This window comes from Morone saxatilis, unplaced genomic scaffold (genome assembly GCF_004916995.1).
Source record: "Morone saxatilis isolate NCDOM2014 unplaced genomic scaffold, NCSU_SB_2.0 Contig5, whole genome shotgun sequence".
Taxonomy (NCBI): domain Eukaryota; kingdom Metazoa; phylum Chordata; class Actinopteri; family Moronidae; genus Morone; species Morone saxatilis.
In genome coordinates, this window is record NW_023340095.1 from 19,688,404 (window position 1) to 19,708,666 (window position 20,263).

The 20,263-nt window shown below is 40.3% G+C and overlaps 1 protein-coding gene across 1 annotated transcript in view; it reads left to right on the forward strand.

Moving 5' to 3' along the window:
* Nucleotides 1–907: 907 nt before the first annotated feature.
* itga4 (integrin alpha 4) overlaps nt 908–20,263 on the forward strand; it is a 25,252-nt gene continuing 5,896 nt past the window's right edge. Inside the window, exons 1-24 of the mRNA XM_035676525.1 lie at nt 908–1,280; nt 2,910–3,110; nt 3,584–3,702; nt 4,634–4,734; nt 5,640–5,772; nt 6,436–6,503; nt 6,850–6,982; nt 9,602–9,687; nt 9,943–10,005; nt 10,092–10,232; nt 10,607–10,715; nt 12,052–12,146; nt 12,761–12,851; nt 12,961–13,006; nt 13,338–13,492; nt 14,019–14,173; nt 14,279–14,431; nt 15,507–15,583; nt 16,982–17,123; nt 17,380–17,472; nt 18,020–18,096; nt 18,437–18,526; nt 18,906–18,993; nt 19,855–19,962. Coding sequence (XP_035532418.1) covers nt 2,923–3,110; nt 3,584–3,702; nt 4,634–4,734; nt 5,640–5,772; nt 6,436–6,503; nt 6,850–6,982; nt 9,602–9,687; nt 9,943–10,005; nt 10,092–10,232; nt 10,607–10,715; nt 12,052–12,146; nt 12,761–12,851; nt 12,961–13,006; nt 13,338–13,492; nt 14,019–14,173; nt 14,279–14,431; nt 15,507–15,583; nt 16,982–17,123; nt 17,380–17,472; nt 18,020–18,096; nt 18,437–18,526; nt 18,906–18,993; nt 19,855–19,962 — 2,511 coding nt within the window. The 5' untranslated portion in view covers nt 908–1,280; nt 2,910–2,922. The remainder of the gene's footprint in view (nt 1,281–2,909; nt 3,111–3,583; nt 3,703–4,633; nt 4,735–5,639; nt 5,773–6,435; nt 6,504–6,849; nt 6,983–9,601; nt 9,688–9,942; nt 10,006–10,091; nt 10,233–10,606; nt 10,716–12,051; nt 12,147–12,760; nt 12,852–12,960; nt 13,007–13,337; nt 13,493–14,018; nt 14,174–14,278; nt 14,432–15,506; nt 15,584–16,981; nt 17,124–17,379; nt 17,473–18,019; nt 18,097–18,436; nt 18,527–18,905; nt 18,994–19,854; nt 19,963–20,263) is intronic.

A 20,263-nucleotide genomic window follows, 5' to 3' on the forward strand; every position in this document is an offset into this window, starting at 1 on the left:
CCAGACTAAACAGACCCTATAATGGCGCGGCAAGACATGGGATAAATCACTCTCTCATTTAATACCTTATTAATAGCATTTCAGTGTTTACCAGGTTTATAAATTCCCCACTTAAAATCTAACATCATGAAATGTCATGCAGCAGTGCGGTGTAGTGCTTTACTAAACCTAACACCAGATGCTAACATTGCTCACATTGGTATATATTTACCATTTGGCTGTAGCATGTTAGCATGCAAATTAGCACTGAACACAAAGAACCTATTTATTAAATTAGTTTGTGTTTGGCCCGTAGGGTCTTTAAGTTAAAGTGCAAATGTGTTAATATCAAAATAAAGTACAAAGGGTAAAAGAAGGCTATTTATTATTCAGAATGGCCCTTTTTCAGAATAATCGATATTTTTTTTATTGGATTATAATTATTGATGCTCTTACTTGATTGATTATCAGTCTTTAACCTTTAATAATACCTTATAACTTATATGTTCATTATTCTTTTTTATTATTAATTTGAAATTGTAAATAATCTAAAGTTATAAAATAAATGTTGTGGACAAGGCTGAAAAGTACAATATTAGTTTCAGTGTAGTGGAGTAGAGATATAAAATTAAAAAAAGCCTACAAATTCTTCATAACTGAACAAGTAGTCTACTCTATTTGAGTAAATATACTTCATAATGTAGCCTCCAAGCTCTGAGTCCCACTGATATTTGTGTAGTTTGTTTTCTTTCTTATGCGGTTTATTTGAGTATTCATGTGTTTCAAACGTGCAGACATTAAAATCTGATTACAGCCACAGTAACCCCATTCACACTGTGGTGATAACCGAAGAGGAAACACCCCGAACACACACACACACACCCCTTGTTAAAGCAGACTCTGTGAAGAGGAAACACCGTTACACACTCACACAAGCGCGCGCAGAGGGAGGGAGGGTACTCCGCGCGCTCGGCTCTGTTACATTAACTCAATCTCAAAGTCAGATTCATGAACTTTAGTTTGTGCTGTTTTTTCCTTCCGTTTCCTTTCGCTCAGTTTCAGCTCACCTCTCTGCCTGTCACAGGATAACGGAGCCTCGTGCGCTGCCGCGAGCGGACAGACGTCAACCGGTCCAAGCACGAGGCGGTTAAGGGACAGAGGAGCAACAGGAGGTTTCACGAGCGCGTCGCACCGGGAACCAGAGGGATTTAACGGAGACTTCAGGAGCGGCTCTTGGGTTACACAGCCGCCCGGTACCGACTGGACCCACACTCTGACCCGGGATATCTGCAGTCTGAGCGGTACAGTAAACTCCCGTTAGAGCCGGGACGATGACCGGTGGTCGGTTAATAAATTAGTGACAGACAATTAATGACTTGAGCTGATGAAGAAACGTTTTCAGTCACTGGACAAACATTTTCCGCTTCTTCAGTGTCTTCTTCGTCTTAAGATGTCTTTGGGTTTCACTGTTCGTCAGATTGAGTTAGTTGTTCACTGACTGATCTAAATGAATAAACTGATGATAAAGAGTTAACTAGCCCTGCTTCCATCCGTGGGTGAAAAACCATTTACTGCAGTACAACAACCACAATGTAATAATACTGGATTTAATTAAACGTCCCTTTATCAAACTTTTTGTAATTAAAAGTGTTGTTAAGAAGCGTTGAGTGTACAGGGCCGGACCAAGAGGTTTGGGGGCCCTGGACAAAATGTGTTCTCCTCCAACTGAATCAGTCTGATTTCATATTAAAGTCTGAGATATTAATATCAACTGGTTTGAACTGTTGGTGGGAACATTAAACCACTGTACTGTCTTCCACTGTAGACACTCAGCAGCCATTTGCTTAGCATCAGGCGCTTGGTACCCACAGGTGTTACTTCCACAGAAACATGAAAAACTGTAGAGAAACAAACTGGTCAAACTGGAGAAAGCTGTTTTTATTTTGAAGAAACTGTGTGTGAATGCTTGCTGGTGAAAGGCTGAAGCTAAACTAAATAGCTGGCTTCAAAATTGCATGAAAGATGTGGAATATTGGAAGTTTTGTTGAAAAGCTGATGCTAAAATGAACTGCCGGCTGGTGTTCTTGTTGGAAAAGTGGGAAAGAGTGTGTAATTACTATGAATGGGACTGAAACGTGTAATACGGAAGAGGATTAGGGCCAAATGTGAAAATTCTATTCGAGTTCAGAGTAAAAGTAAAAAGCGCAAGTTAAAAAATAAAAAAAGTAACAAAAAAACTGTAATCTTAAAGATGATTTGCATTGCTTTAAGCTTTTTAAGGAGCTGCAGGAATATTCTAGTTGAGAAAAAGTGTAATTATTATGATTGGGACTGAAATGTTATACTATAAGGTCTGAATTAGGTTTAAAGCTTGAAAAATACTTAGAAAAAGTGTGTGTCTGTGAATGTATGTCAAATTGCACTAATTAGCTCATCTCAATCAGCTCCAATTAAAGGTTGCCATGGTGATGGTATCTGTTTTGACTCATGATATGACATGACAGAGTTCATATCATAGAGATTTTAGCTGAGGCACACCTCTCATGATTCTGCTTCTAGCGCCAAAACCATAGCTCCTATTACTCAAATGGGGATCATCTGAGCAATAAGAGAAGAGTGTGACAATATTAGTGTGTTTCCCAAAATGGCAAAAAATATGTTTGTTTATGCTGTAAAACAGTTATATCGTAGTTTTTTTCTAGTATAGATATATTCAGTCTCACATACACATCACATGGTATCTTTTAAAGCCTTTAAATAAAGTTTCAGGAGTTTGAACAGAATTTGGTCAGAAAACATGAGTTTGTTAGGATGGAGACGGAAAAATCTGCAGCTTTGATTCATGTTCTCTTAAATGAAATGGAATAAAGGTAAACGTCTGCTCTGGTATGTATTGATGGTTATTGATGTGTGTCTCTGGTGTCCTGCAGTTCTTCCCCCATCATGTGTCCCGCGGCGGGCAGTGTGTGTGCGCGCTGCAGCCTGATCCTGGTCCTGGTTCAGGTCCTGGTCTTGGTCCATCCTGCGGCCGGATACAATCTGGATCAGGACCACAGTCTGGAGTTCCGTGGCCCCGCCTCCTCCATGTTTGGATACTCAGTCCTGTTGCATCGTCATGGAGATCACAGCTGGTATGGAGCTATACTGTTCTGATACTGATGTGATTGATCTATTGGTCCTCATCTAAACATTAACCCATTTTATTAATATTCTGTTGATGAACTATTCATATTTTATTGATATGCTGATGACATGCTATTGATCCACTGTTGATTGATCTCCTGTTCTTCTGCTATTGATCCTCTGTTGATCTCATACTGAACATTGACATTTAAATAATAAAAATAAATGACTTCTGTCCTTATGGAGCTGCAGAGATCAGTACATTTAAATTAATTTAGTTATCATGGTGATGCTCTATTAGCTGCTATCTTCACAGTAGTAGTGTCTGTGTGTGTGTGTGTGTGTGTGTGCGTGCGCATGCTAATTAGCCAGTTCTTGTCAATGAGAGGAGCTCTTTGATACTTCACACACAGATGCCATTCAGACACTGAACAGACACAAAGACAGATCCTGTCTAACTGTCTCTCCCTCTCTCTCTCAGGTTGGTGGTTGGAGCCCCAGTAGCAAACTCATCCTCCAATCCGTCGGTTCGATCTCCAGGAGCTGTTTACCGCTGCAACATCTCTTCTGGGCAACGCCACTGCCACAGCATGCATTCTGGTGTGTTTCTGCCTGTCTGTCTATTATGTGTTGTTCTTTTCTCCAGCTTTCAAAGTACTAATGAACAATGTTCCTCACACCAAATGTGCAAGGTGACATGGGTTGTGCAAAATAATGACAGTATGTCTGTAAGACATTGATCAGCTTTTGTACGGACTAAACAAAGGATATATAATTAGTTAATTATTAAGGTCTAGAGGTGTTGGTACATGGTGTCTTGGTAGTTATGTATACTGTGGCTTTTCTAGGATTTTTTTTAATTTTAAGTCGTAGTGGGATCGGAGTATTGTTGCATAACTTGGGGAATTCAGACATGCACAAAATGAACTTTTCTTCTGCTTTTCTCTATGGTGTCCTCTGTGGCCTCAAACACACTGAGTTTAAAGGAAGTTGGTGTATTTGAAGTCAGATTTCTAAAAACTGTGGTGTGAAAATCATTGTGCACCAACATGGCTCGTGTCCATTGAAAGTAATGGCCATTTTTTGTGCCGTGCCAAACTGATATTCACATGTTGTGTTGTAGAAACACAGTGTCCTTCACACCAGATACACTGGATTGCTGCTGCAGAAGCTCTTAGTTTGTAATTCTACCTTTCACCTCACAGTTGTGGAGATAAGGCATAAACGGACTTTATGTCTGGATTATCATTTATTACTCTGACTGGTCTTCTTGGATTGTACAGTATAAAGCAACACGTACGTAAACCCCATGGTTTTTTAGACGCAGTGCTATTAACTGAACATTAATAAACACAGTCATTGCTCCGACATGTTTGCATTTTTGTATCCTGGCCACTAAAGTCTTGCTTGTGAAGGGGACTCGGCTGTTAACCTACACTGGTCAGCTGTGGCCTTTAACAGTAAAATACCACTGGATCACCTTTGAAGGCAGGATGTGTGAAACAGGGTTCATTTGTGTCTATGGGTGCAGATGTGCTGGCCTGTGGGAAGACGTGTGAAGCAGAGAGTGATCACCAGTGGCTGGGAGTCAGTCTGTCCAGACAACCTGGAGACAACGGAGGACACATCCTGGTAACACACACACACTTTCTGTCTCTCACACACACATGCACCTCCACTGAAATGTCAAACAGCACATCAGGGTGACAGAGGCACCACAGATGAGCAGTGATTGTGTGTCTTCCTCCGTGTTTATGACGATGGCTGATTGTCGAGAAGAATGCCCAATGATCTGCTGTTTCTCAGTAAACCTCCAAATGTGCAGCACAAGGTTAACACACAGAGACAGACTAATACTCGTCTTTCATCTTTCAATATTCATCTTTGTTAAGGAAGCAGTATATGTACCTTTGGTGCTTGATTTGACTTGTGTGCTTATTTGGTCAAAATTGTAATTACAAGAAGAAATCTGAGTTTTCAGATGATGTGAATCTTTGGCTCAGACTGTTATATTTGTCCTCAAAAAAGAAGAAAAAATTAGCTAAAATGTCTAGGGGACACTGCTCTTTTAAGGTACAAAGAAGTAATTACCTGTGTTAGCCTTTCAATCTCAACACGGGTAAAAAATGAATATATATTTGTATTTTTAGACTGTTTCTTTGTGTGTAAAGGAACAGTATTGGAAGTATTTTTAATTGAATTGAAATGAAATAATCAGGACAACCACAACAAAGAGTGTGTAAGAGCTGACAGGAGCAGTTGTTGGACTAACATGAAAAGCCTAGTGGGAAACAGTGGTAATGTTAGGAAGCTATTCTAACTAATGTCTCCTCACTGTGATTGTCTCTATTACACAGTGAGTTAAAGATTGTCAACAGGAACACTTACAGGGCTGATAATCTTACACACACACTCACACACAGTTTCTGTCACAGTGACATGGGTCATGGGAATAACAGCACCCTGCTGCTAACTTGTGCTGTTGTCAGTAATGAGTTCATGTCATATGACATGTTGCTGTGTGTGTGTGTGTTCAGGCGTGTGCTCACCGCTGGAAGAACGTCTACTACTCAAAGAAAGACAGCCAGAACCATAAGCTGCCCAATGGAGTCTGTTATCGCTACGACAACAACCTGAGTCACGCCCAACCCATCATCCCCTGTTACAGAGGTACACACACATACACACACACTCAAACATAAACACACACACATTGTGTAAGTATTGAGTCAGTTTTTTGTTGTTTCAGTACTGCACATTATGTCTGAAAGGAAATCCTATCAAATGTGCGTCAATTATGGGCACAACTTTCTGTTATTTAGCAGAAAGTCTCTTGGAGTGCAATGAATAACCAGAGGAAGCGGCAATAATTCATGCAACTTACCATGGGTCTACGGATTAAAAAAAATAGAAACCTGAATATTTCATCATCTTTTATGATATCTTAACTTACAAAGAGTTGCTTATTCACAGATCCAGAAGTTACAGAGCAACATCATCATTCATTTAGAGTTTGGTGTTTGGTACAAATGTAAATCAAATATTCACTTAGCTCTGAATTTGGTCTCTACCATCTCCTGAGGGAAATACCCTTTAGCTGCTAAATGCTCCACTATGTTAGTCTCTAACTGTGTGTGTCTGCTGTTTGGTGCTGGAGAGGACATTCTCGCGTTTTAGAATTTTGGATTATGTCTACGCCTCACTTTGTGTGTGTGTAGAGTGTGTGAAAGCTGCAGCTGTTTTGCTGCAAGAGAAAAAACATTTGGGTTTATCTTCTTTTTTGTTTGTTTACCTTCACCTCCCAACATGTCTGTCTGTCTCCGTCTTTTGCAGACCACCAGAGGAAGTTCGGTGAGGATTATGGGTCATGTCAGGCTGGTATTTCCAACTTCCTGACGGAGGTCAGTAACATACAGGCAACAAGGTTATTTTAAATCCTGTTTCTCTTTACTGTTCCCACCAGCAGACTGAATGTGATCCATCAGTGCTGTCTTATGTTTAACTTCAGGAGTACTGGGGGTTTTTCAATTCTGGATCCCATGGATGCCATCTGCTCTTTTCTTGTCCCTCCTCATGCTGTTCTGTTGAAATGAAAATTTGAAAGCAAGAAATGTTAGAGAAATAATGTTTTTTTCTATGCTTAGAGATATGTCACTTGTATGATATGTATGGTACATATGACAGAGGTTTAATGGAGATGTAGGACACATTATATCACAGAGACTCTGAAATCTGCCTGTCTCTCAGGATCTGATCATCATGGGGGCTCCAGGGACATATTACTGGACGGGTTCAGTTCTGGTTTTTAACACGTCCAGCGGAGGGATGTCAGTGTACCTTGATGATGACGCTGGAGGCGTCAGCTACGGAAGCTACCTGGGTAACTGATACACCGTCTGCTGTATGAGTACTACTAATATAATACAGCTAAAACTACCATTGTACAACTGGGTTCTCCCTGGTCTCTGGTTGGTCTGCTTTAGCCGTGCCATGCTAGGCAACGCCGTAAGTTTACAGTTACTGCTGATGGAAACCATTTCCTTTTGCAGATAATACAGAACATCAATCCACACACAATGAAAACTTATTGTTTCAGTAATAGTAGTAAACATTAGTTGGTTGTAGTTTTACCCCAAAAATGTACCTAATATTAATGTTTAAATTGTTCAGAATCTTGTACCAAAAAAATGTCAAGACAGATGAAACCTGTAAGTTCATTGCAGTTACACAGATCAACTCTAAAACCTTATCTACACAGGATGCAGTATTCAGTCGTCCGTCTCACATCCGAGTGATTAAGCAGATTGTTTCATTCAATTCACAGAAGTGATCAGAAGCATATTTTTAGTCTTTGTGTCTGTTATCTTCAGACTCATGCATGTACCTACAGAAATTCTGTTTTTGATCTGCTTCCTGTGTGCTGACGGAGGACTCAGGCTGCGGATGTGCCTCTTCACAGCTATCACAATGGCCTTGTGGGGCTTGTTATAAAGTAGTATACCAGGAATGCGTGATACGTGATATTTGGCACCTCGTGTGCGAGAGGAGAACAGCAATGAGTGGAAAAGATAAATAATGTCACAGAAAGAAGAATCATCACTGATAGATTTTGAAACATATTTTGCTATTGGAGCCTTTATGAATGACTTCTGATAATGAATGCATGAGCACAACGGACCCGCCCCACCAGTTGTCTCTAGTGAATCCCTAAATAAAATTACTCGTCAACTACTTATCTGAAGGATAGGTTCAAATACTGATACAACTTTAAGTTGGGACTGTTGTTTATTTGCCCACATGCGTCAGCCATGCAGTAATGTTTTTGTGAAAAGTGCATATAATTGAGAGCAATGAGGAGAATGCAACCAAAACATTTTCTGCTTGTTAGCAGTGCTGTTGTTCAATAAATAGTGATCTACTCCACAAGATATGGTTGTATTCTGCACTGTTTGGGCAGTGTTCCTGCCTAAATGCCTAAATGAAGATATTATCAAGATTGAGAAGAACATTAGTGATCAATAGTACTGCAGCTTAAAGATATTTCTTACAGTGCATGTGTTTCTTTTCTCAGTTTCAGCTTAAGATCGTACTTTGTGGGAAATTATGTAAGACACAGCTGCAGCTATGCCGTTTCCTTTCATCTCACAGCGTTGCTATCACACTGATGTTCCTTCCTGACTCTTTTCTGAACATGTTCACATGTACAGGGTATTTACAGGTCTCAAAGTGTTAAAAACTGTTGCATGTAGTTTCCTCAAAAGAGGTGTTAGAAGACGATAGTTAGTTAGAAGGTTACAAAATGTTCTTATATCTGATCGCAGGCTGTCATGAGATGAAATACACTTGGGAAAGTGGGATTGTTTTGACAGTGGATTGTGCTGCAGGAGGCTGTTCAGTCCTTTTTTGTGAAGTTTTCTGTCAGACCTGTAGCAGACACTGCCAATACTGCTAGCTTTATAATCTCTTAATAATAAGTCTCAATATTAGCCAAAACATAGGTTAACTTAAATTAATGTTTCCATTCATTTGCTGTCATTTATTTGAGTCCAGGTTCTGTTAATTTAATTAATTATATCATTAGAAATGATTGTTATATACTGCTTTGAAGTACTGGAATAAATGGGATATGATCATCTTCTAGGCCATATCATTCTTGCTGGTTTTTCATCAGACTTTAATATTTTGGCCAGTGTGATGGTGAAACAGGTAGCAAATTGCATTCTGTGTGGTATTGAAAAGATCTTAAAAAGGGTCTTAACTTGGTGAACCCTGCAGAAACTGCATGTAAAAACTCAAATAATACGAAGAATCAGGTTTCTTTTAATCCTAATTCAAGAAACCACCATTACATTACGTTTAGGACAGAAACATATTGTAAGTGCACTTCAGCACATGGACTGTGTGCATTTACTAAGTCACCATGAAACCTTCACTTCTCAGTATTTGTGCTAAACAGGATGCTGAAAGCAGAAAGGTGTAATGTTCTTCAGAGGAACAGTAACTTTGTCTTTAGTTGGAGTGTACGTGTGCATGTGTGCAAACACTCACTGATAAACTCAAATTAACAGACATCAGAGACGGGTTTGACAATATTTGAAAGCTGTGGTTGTGTTTTTGCAGCTTTATCTCACACCTGCACACACATCTTTTTTGCATAGACCACTAAATGTCAAACCCTCACCTTAATCAAAACCAAGTTTTTAAACCTCTTTGGACCACATTCAGTCATTAAACCCTGGGTGGGTGGCTTGTGCCCCCATACTACAAGGGGTTTTGAACTGGTTATGAAACAGTCTTATTTCAAAACTGATGCCTCTGTATGACCTACAGAAACAAAGAAGACAGCTGTCAAATAAGTGTAGTGTAATACAAAACAATATTTCCTAAGTGGAGAAGAGGTATACTTTAGTGTATTTAAGTGCAAGTACCTCTGTACTCAGTTACGTTCCATCACTGCAATGAATCTGAATATGTGGCACTGTGTCCTGCTGCTGTTCAGGTTACTCTGTCGGAGCCGGTCACTTCATAAGTCCTGACACTGTGGAGGTTGTCGGTGGAGCTCCGCAATACAACCAGAAGGGAAAGGTACGACCCTGTGTAGCTGTTTGCTTGTCTGTCTGTCTGTCTGCTCTGAAAGTCTGAATGTTTGTGTGTTTGGGTTGTAGACATTTTTTAATTTCCAAGACAGTTCAATCTCATCCTCACTTCCTCTTGATAGTTTTGTGAATACTTTCAGATTTGTGATAAAACTTGAGTTGTTATAGAGTTTTTGTTGATATTGTTGTTTGGTTATGTAGTTGCGATGATTGATGTTAGCGTGTGTGTCTTTGTGATGTACAGGTCTTCATCTTCACAGTAGACAACAACATGCTGCGGGTTATCTCTGAAGTGTCTGGGAAAGAGGTAAGAAGCCACTTAGCATAGCATCCTCCATTCAACACACTGGAATAGTTAGCACTCAGAGTGTGTCTTTGTGTGTGTTTGTGTAGCTGGGATCTTACTTTGGCTCCAGTGTGTGTGTGGTCGATCTGAACGCTGATGGTTTGTCAGATATGTTGGTCGGCGCGCCCATGGCAACAGGCGTCGCCAGGGAGGAGGGAAGAGTCCATGTGTACATCAACCAGGGACAGGTGAGCACATACACACACACACACACACACATAAGACTTGCACTGACGCATGTCAAACTGCACCTTTAAAATGCTAGCTGCGAGTTGAAAAGTCAGCAAAATGTTTTTCCTAATATTTGACTTGTTTTGTTTTCTCTGTTGTTTTGCCACAACATAACAGTTAGTTTATTCCACAAACAAAGAGAATTATTGCCAGCTACTGTTTATGTTGATGCACTGAAACTTTGAAACTGAAGCCGCTAAATGGAATTCATCCATCTTTAATTTTATTATTTACACCTGTACTTTACCTACTGTGACATGTCTTCAGTGGAAAAGACCTAGTGGGACACAATTTGTGTTGTCTGTTTCCTCACACACTGACTCTGTGTCAGGCGAAGCTGTTGGAGGCGGAGTTTCAGCTGACTGGCAGTGACGCGTACGCCGCCCGGTTTGGAGAGACTATCGCGGACCTGGGAGACCTGGACGACGATGGTTACCCTGGTAATGACCACATCTGCATAGCCTGACCTATCAGCTTTCATTTTGGTGGAACCACTAAAATGTACACAGCGCAACTAATTTTGCTGCTGCTAATACCATAATACCACTTCCAGTACTATATTACTACTGCCAATATTACTGTGATCTTCTACTACTTCTTCTGATACTACTAATAACTACTGCTACTACAGCAAATACTACTGCTCCTTTTGATCCTACTCATACTACTGCCAGTATTACTGCTGCTGCTGCAAGTACTCCTGCTTATAGTACTGCAATACTACTTCTACTCTTTCAGATTCCACCAATAAGTACTACTACTACTACTGAAAATATAAATATTGTACTCCACTATTGCTCCTACTATTTCTGATACTACTACTAACATTACTTTCAAAGCTTGCACTGCTATTACCACAGTAGTAGTACCTTTAGTTGTCCACTGACAGGTTTCACTGGAGCAGCTTCTTGCTCAAGGACATCTCAACAGTGGTAATTAGGGAGGTTTCAGCGCTGCTCTTTTGCTTCTGCTTCACAAATTAGCCTAATACCTCTATAGTACTATGATGGCTGCTACTTCTCTAAACAACAAAAAACATATACTGTTTGTGTCTTTTTGGTTACTTGCCAAGGGGGCACAACCCACCCACCACCAACAACAGTAACTGCTACTTCCTGATAACAGCCACTTTAACAACTTTAACACAACACCCTCGCATGTACAGACCCCTCACCATCTATGTGTGCGTGTGTATGAGAGGGGTGGAGTGTGTTATTAAGTTCATTTAAACAGTAATGACAAACTGTTGCTGCTCTGTAATTGAACCTGCCTTCTAATCTGACACAGCTATATAAAAGGCTTTGTGTGTGTTCCAGTAGCTCTCTCTTTTGGTTTGACTCTCCGACCACTCACATCTTCAAAGGGTTCAGGTTAAATATTAAAGGGCCATGCTGGTATTTTCTCATGTTTATGTTCTAATCTTGAATGCTTTCATCCTGCTGAACTTTCCAGCAGTACCCCAGCCTGTATTTTACAAACACTGAGGTCATACGTCCGTCCAGGCCCCTCCCCAACACACCTTTCACCCCCATCCGAAAGTATAGACCTGCTTTCCCAGAGACTCAATTAACAATCAGCCAATTGCTTAAAAATCGGCAGCAAGTTTCAACTCTCTGAAAGTTTCATAGAAAAAGCAGCATAAAGTGATGGCTGCGAGGAAGGAAGGAAACCTGTTTGTGGGTTAAAGGTTAGAGATTGGGCTGATTAGTGGATCGAGACAGCACGGGTCCTCACAAATACAGTAATATAAATTTGTGTGTGTTTGTATGTGTGTAGATGTGGCGGTTGGTGCCCCGCAGGAGGAGGATCTAAAAGGAGCCGTCTATATTTACAATGGCAGGAAGGAGGGTATCTCACCAACTCCATCTCAGGTACCAACACTGATACAGAAGGCCCATGTATTAAAATAATAATAATAATAATGATAATGATAATAATAATATTTTTGTTGTTCAGGTGTAGGGGAAAGCTCAACTCAATGGTATTTTGTGTTTGCAAAGTGGAAAATTATTAGATAACTTATATGTATAGTGCAAAGTAGCAAAGTTTTCAAAGTTTAGGGACTGAAATGTAGTCAAGCAAAAACAGGTCACATAAAAACAAGACAAAATGAACAATTCCTTTATGACGGGTCAATCCCATACCATCGTTGTTCATGTGGGACGTGGCTCTTGCCCGTGTCCACTGCTATGTTTCATTTCTACCAAACCAAGTGCCATGTTTGATGTTATTAAAGTTATTTTTACACTGAAGTTTGTACATGGCAGGCAGTGAGGACAGTGTGGTGCTTTTGCAAGCAAATTGTAATCCTCTAACTTAATTTCCATCATGAGAAATACTCATACTAAATTTAATCAGGATTGGCTTTGTTGAGTCCCGTGATGAAGTTTGAATAAACTTCTTCAGCAGGAAAAACAGTGGGGAGGAGAAAGATTTGGGTATAAACCGTTCTGTGAGATCCAACATGGTGTATGTGTGTTTTCAGAGGATTACTGGATCCAGCCTGGGTTATGACCTCAGGATGTTCGGCCAGTCGTTGAACTCTGGCATCGACGTTGATAATAACGGCTACCAGGGTAAACTGGACATTCACAACAACCATATACAAACAGACATATTTCCATGTTGTACATTTCTGTTCTCATTAGATCTGCTTTAAATCAGTTTAACTCTCTGTCTCTGCAGATTTGGCAGTTGGTGCGTTCCTCTCGGACAAAGCGGTTGTTCTCAGGTAAAACTCAACACTCAAGCTCTCTATTCAACACAACCTGCTGTATTTCTGTCTCCTTTCATAGATGTGTACAGCTTCCTTATTTTAGCTGATTTGGAAGGAGATCAAATGACAGGGGAAGCAGGACATCCCACAGTGGTATAACCTAAACCAAAAGAACCAAAACAGAAAAAAAACTAAGTTTGCTGAAAACAAGATTTTCAAGAAGCAAATTCATGATTGTCAATAATAAAATCATCCATCTGCGGTTTTCAATACAGATATATAATTTGTATTTCAGTCCAGTCAGCATGCTTAAATAATTTCTCTGAATGTATCCTGTGTGCCGTAGGACCCGTCCGGTGATTCAGGTGAAGGCGTCTCTGGTTCTGCCTGAGCAGATTGACTCGAAGATGGCTCTGTGCCGAGAACACAAGACTCCAACTGTCTGCTTCAATGTAACCGTCTGCTTCAGTGTCAGGTCCAGACACTTCAGAGGAGCTATAGGTACTGTAAACCCAACTGTCGAGTATATAAGACTCAAGGTCTAGTCTGCTAATTAATACGATAGATTTTATACTCAGGTAGTCAAAAGCTTTTTCTTTATTTATTGAAGTGGCAGCTGTAGTTGCTGTCGGATTGTGTCAGCTGTAGTTAGCTAATTAAGCTAATGATAGCTCCATAGGTTGGTTTGGCTGACTGACTTTGAGCGATAACCCTGTAAAAGGGCCTTACATATACACTTCGTGGCTATATGAGTTGTACTAAAGTTCAGTATCCGCACTAGCACCATGTAGAAAGATGTGTAAAAAAAAGAAGAAGCACTGTGTTCTTGTAATGCAGAGGAGAGTTAGTTGTACACTACTTTAACATGTGGAGAAATCCAAGGCTTGAAATGCCTGCTGTGCCTACGGTTGCTAAGCTACTGGACAATCACTGGTTGCGTAAAAGTTTTAGCAAATAGTAAATTATAGTGTACATACGATTGCACTACTTACCTACTGATACTGAAGATTGTTCTTTTCCTCTTCAGATCTTCAGTATAATCTGACCTCTGACCTCCTCCATAAACCATCCTTCCCTCATCGTTTCTATTTCCATGGTAACGGGTCATCCAATAACACAAGGGGGCGTGTGAAAGCACGACATGGCCAGCTCACTTGTACCACACACGTGGCTTACCAAAGGGTAACACACTCACACACGTGAAAAAGTTCAACATGGGCAAAATAACATGTTAATAACTGATTGGATTAGCCATATTGATGCTAACAGTGTTTGTTCCTCTTACAGAAAGATGTGAGGGACATTTTTACTCCGGTCAAGTTTGAGGTTTCCTACAGTCACAGAGAAGCAAACACCCAAAGAGGCTCTTCAAAAACCTTCCCTCCATTAAAACCCATTCTGCAGCAGAGCGCAGGACACCAGAACACTATCACCAACCAGGTAACGACCACTGCTAGTTACCAGGTACCAGCTAATGCTAACACCAACTAGGTATTAGAAAGTGCTAAAACTAACAAGGTACCATTGCTAACACCAACTAAATTCAGATTAGAGCTAACAACAAATTGAGCATAGCGTTAGTTCAGGCAGGCCACGAAGTCAGGCTCAGCTCTCAGTTACAGCTATATCATATGATCACAGCTAGTCATAAACATACATCAGGTGATCAGCCGATGGCTCAGCTGACTTCCCTCAAGCATCCATTTGGCAAATATCATCATGGCGCCTTATTTAAGCTGCTTTAGCCTGCCTACGCTCTGCTGCTTCCTTCACAAGCCTTTTTGCAACCACCTCCACCCAGCTCCTCTTTTATGTTGTATCTAATTAATCAATGCATTTTCTGATTGCATTGATGCTTGCTCTGTTCTGTACCCTGGGGGTCTCTGCTGCCGCTCTCCTTGTCTTAAACTTTTCCCTGTATGCACATGGAAGGGCAGGGAGTGTGCTCTCCCTGCCTTAAGGTTTTCCACATCGCACGTGGAAGGACAAATAGATTTTTCTGTCCCAGAAACAGATCCATAACCGCAAATGTAATATTCTGCTTTGGAATAAAAGATATTTTGACAAAATAATTATTTTCTAGCCATTAACTAGTTAGTTTGACTGATCGCAGTCTGTTTTGATAACTAGACAGAATTACCTTTTCAAAAACTGACTGTTTTATAGCAAACCTGGAAGCTGAATGTCAAGGCTAAGCTAAAAAATGCTTTTTAGTTTGTTTTCAATGTGGTCATGATTTTATTCAGCTCAACCACACACACCAGCAATGACTTCCTGCTAACTGAAATGTGTTTACAGCTGCATCACATCATCTGCAGCACATTAACCAACATCAGTCAGCTCATCCTGTGTCCACACCATGTCCCACTGACAGAGCAGGAAGAGTTAACATGTAGGAATTTACAGCTGGAGTTAGTCATCAGGATCTGTAAGGCTGAGGTCAGAGGTCACGGAAGTCACTGAGTGATTATTATTGATATCATCAATAAACTCCCTGCCTCTTTCTCTCTGTCAGACTTGGTTTGCTCGTTCCTGTTCTCTGATGAACTGTTCGGCCAACATGCAGCTGTCAGCTGAACTAGTGCTGCCACAGTAAGAACACACACAAACACACACACACACACACACACACACAGCAGGGAGTTATAAGTGAATCAAAAGAAAGGGACTGATGCAGACAGAGGTTGAAACAACAGCAGCTTTTAATTCAGCAGGATTAACACATGTCATATTTTACAACGTTCAAGTCACACACAAGTGATAGTAGCGATGACTTCTCTTGTGTTGTGCTTTATGTACAAGATAAGCCAAGACCAGCCATTCAGTTCTCTACAAACAATATACAACATGGAGGCTTTTCACCTCACAGAGGAGAACACATGAGGCTAATTATCCGCTAGCAAATTAAGGAGAATTTATTTAGAACATCAGTGTGCACTGCGGCAGTGCTTTGATCTTGGTTCTGGCTGGACCGGGCTGTTGTTGTGTTCTCTATGGCTGGGAGATATGGCAAAAAATATCACTGTATCATGATATAAATTAAAGGAATAGTTCAACACTTTTTGTGTTTGCCATAAACACTGGAAGTAGGGGGAAGCAACTGGCCTGGCTCTGACTGAAGTTCTAAGATACACCTACCAAAACTGCAAATTGTTGATTTTACATTTCTGTAGATAACATGTTTCAATTAGTGCACGTTAAAGGTGCTGTTAGGGAATTTTCTAAACTATAAAACTATAAACAGAGCCTGGCTAGCAGTTTCCCCTTGTTTTGAGTCTTTGTGCTAAGCTAACCGTCTCCTGGCAGCAGCTGGTTATGAAAACAGTCTCAATTTAATATTGATGCCTCTAGATGAACTACTTAAGCACACCAGACCAGCAGCAAGAAGATGTTTCTATATAGTTATTCTTAATGCCCGCTAGATGGTTGGATTTGGTCAGATTCCCCTTGAAATGAAATGAATGAAACAATGATGTGGAAACACTGCCACCTTTATCCACAGTGGCTGCCAGAATCAAGAAAAATGAAAGTTAATTGTTTCTACTTTAAAGCCATTATGTTTGTTAAATTCTCTACGAGTTGATTCAGAATCCAACAAAATGACAATTAAATTGTTGGAGCTGCAAACAGAAAAACTACAAACTATAGAAAAAGAAAACAAAAATCTTGAATCTTTTCTGTGTCAAATGTCGATGTGAGTTTGCCTAGGGGACCACTCAGCTCTCCTGTCACTCTAACAGAGGTGTGTGTTTTTGGGCAACTTCTAGCCTGTTCTGCGGTGCCATATGGTTACAAATACTCTGCAAGCAATGTAACTTTTTTATAGCATTTTATTTTCAGGGAACTGTTTCTGTAGTGTTTCTCCTGCCCAGCACTAGCGTTTGTAATTGTCAGTCAGCAGCTGTATTTTTATGTTGGTTCTCACTGAAACTTCAATGTTGTTCAACTGTTGTTGTTATTATTGTTTATCTTGTTATCTTTTGTCAACAGTCAGCAGCAGTACTTCGCTCTTGGCTCTGGACAGACCATCGTGTTGAAAACCTTGCTACTGAACTCTGGAGACGACGCCTTCATGCCGCGACTGACGCTGCGTTTCCCCAACAACATCCACTATGTTAAAGTACTGCAGAATGTGAGTTACCATCATGTTGATGGGGCAGCTTAAGGAAATGCATGCTGTATTTCCTGTGAAACCCTCGTCTTTATGAAGGCAGTATGAATCCAGCACAGGAATGGCAGATTCCAGGACATTTGATGAAAAAAATCCAATCCTAAATAGTATAAAAAACAGGGTTTGACTTCATGAAAATCTTAAGGATTATAGCTTTAACAACATATTAACTCATTAAACACAGTAATCACAACAAACTGGGTGTTTGTGTGTACAGGAGGACAACGTGGTCAGTTGTGACGTCACACAGGAAGTCAACAGTGCAGTTGACTGCAGTGTCACCAGCCTCCTCCTCTCAGCCCACACGCAGGTAAGAATCAGTCAAACATACGCTGTTACTGAATGTTTTATAACGAGACTAAGGGTCAAGAGTCATGCTAGTGGCTCTGTGAGGTTGAACTTAGGGGCGTCAGTGCTTTTAGCTAAATGCTAGCGTAGTAGTCCAGACGTTAAAGGCCATATCCAGTGTGTCTGTACTTTTTGTTCTCCAGCTTTTGTCTCATCAGCAAATGATTGCTGTATTTCCTTCATCTCAGTGGTTTTTCATTGTAAATATTGTGAAAGAAACTGTTGAGACATCCCAGTTCCTCTCAGAACTCTCTCTCAGAAAGACAGAACACCAGTTTAAGGTGGAATTTCCCTTAACATGTAAAAGGGTAACATTTTATATAAACACACAATTCAACAAAGATGAAAAAGTAAATGAATAAACTAGATTAGACTCTACAGGAAAGAAGAGTAGCAAGGAAAATGTAAAAATGACTACAAATATAATCCTGATCCATCATCTAGCAGCTCAGTCATCAGAACTGACGCACAAGAAAACTGAAAGCCATTTGTCCTCCTGTTTCTTGCAGTTGAATATCAGCTTCCTATTGGACGTTAGCCAGAACAGCACACCTGGTGACATCACTGTTCACGTCAACACCAGCAGGTAAGGACACACCCCTCCTCTCATCTCCACTAAAGTAAAAGTATAGAAGCAGTCACAGTAAAATAAACATAAGTATCAAAAGCTAAAGCACCAATTGTGAAAAATATTTTCATACACAGTGTTACATTATTGTTGCAGTGTAACTTAAAATTGAAGCCAGAAAAATTAATTTAAGGGACATTTTAAGGAGAAATCAGGACTTAAATTTTTTGAGAAATTGACTTTATAATGCACAATATAAAACTTATTATTGAACTAAACTTCTCACAAACAGAGTTGAGATGAAAAGATGAGATGTTTGTATGTTAACTATGTGTTAATCTATTATATCTCTCTCCAGTGATAACTACGAGAGCGAGGAGTATCTCCATGACAACTCCATCAGTCTCCCTCTTTCTCTCAGATATGGAGTCAACGTCAACATCCACGGGTGAGTCAGCATAAACATATTACTATAATGATAATATTAATAATATTCTTTATATATAGAGCTTTTCAAAACCCAAATAAGAAAGTGTAAGAAAAAATACAAACAGAATTCCATTCATTTAAATTTCCTTATTTGCAACACAAAGCACTGAACATGACATTTTTAATAAAACTAGTAGCCACTTTAAGCTATTGGAGCGTGTTTTGCTTTTCTGATTCAATTGATTAGTAAATGTAACAGTCTTCTATAGTTGGACTCAACCTTAGTGCACCAAGCAAGACAACAACATTGTTAGTGTGTAAGCAGAAGCTCTCAGTGCCTGTAACCCTATTCATGTAAATAATCTCCAGCAGCCACTGATGGTCTGTCTGTCTTGCAGTTTTGTGACTCCCACCTCATTTGTGTTTGGAGATGAAGACTCAGCTCCAGTTGACTGCTACCCTGAAAGATTCAACTACACATACAAGGTAAATGTCAGCATGCACAATACCACGACCCTAAAACTGAAGTAGCTACATAGAATTTAGCCTTCAGTCATTCATTATTTACACCTGTGGCATGTCAAAATATTTATATATAGCAAGCTGTGTGAACAGTGCTGACCATAAAGGGAACTGAGAGCCACAGAGACAAGAATGGAGGAATCTATTATGGTTTATTCGCTATGTGTGACCATCTACTTGCATTTATGCCTTTTCTGTCAGAGTGTAAACTCCACAAAAGACAAAGGGTCTGCAGTACTGCAGGACCGTTACAGCAGTCAGTGGCACAATACATCTTTTGAATTAACCATGCGAAATTACAGTTTTGCTTGCTAACTAGCAAGCTTAGCTAGCAAGGTGTTTTTCCACCTTTAAGAACTAAAATGATACCAGGGGAGTAAAGGACAGAGAAAAAAAAGGATAAAAGCTAATGTGACTGACCAGTGGTAGCATGTTCCAAGCTAGCTTTAGCTAATGGGAGCACAATGCTTGTGAGAAACACAAAAACTGGCCTCACATTCTGTATAAACACATCCTCCCATGGCGACACTGTACACCGAGTAAAAGCTCAGCAGTTCTCCTTCACTGCTTAAAACGGCCTGACAAAGCTCTGCTTCCACTTTCACAGTTGTCTGATGTTTTGCCAAAACCTCTGAGGCCAACTGAAATTGCTAATGCAGTCATCCTAAACTCTTCGTCTTTGCTTCTGGTGACAGCCTGAACAGAAACCCAGCATCTATCAAAGACTTAGGCTCCATGGTTGGCCCTGTGCATAGAGGCTACAAAGTGGTGAATCCTGGAGGGAAAAAGTCTATTCTAATCATATTAATGTTTGTCTGTCTGCAGGTGTTAAACTCTGGTCCCAGCAGGTCATTAGATACTGTGGTTGACATTGCACTACCGAAGATCCTCGCACCTTTCCGACACAGACTGCTGCAGGTGGTCGACTGGCAGGTACGTCCAGTGCTAGCAGCAGCAGTTACAGCATTAGTAACAGAAGTAGAAGTAGCACAGTCAGTATAAAACTTTTTGTAGTGTGTGGTTCCTCACAAGGTTCTGAAGATATATTTCAATTGCTTGCTGCTGTCGTTGTCAGTTAGTGAAGCCAGAGAAACCTAATTTGGGTAAAGAGGGCTGGAGCCAGGGGTGGAGCTGAGCAGTTAAATAATCTACTGAGACCTGACCCAAAAATGAACTTTAAAGAACAAGTTCAGTACCTGCTGTCACCAGCAGATGACAGACTTCACTGTTTTTT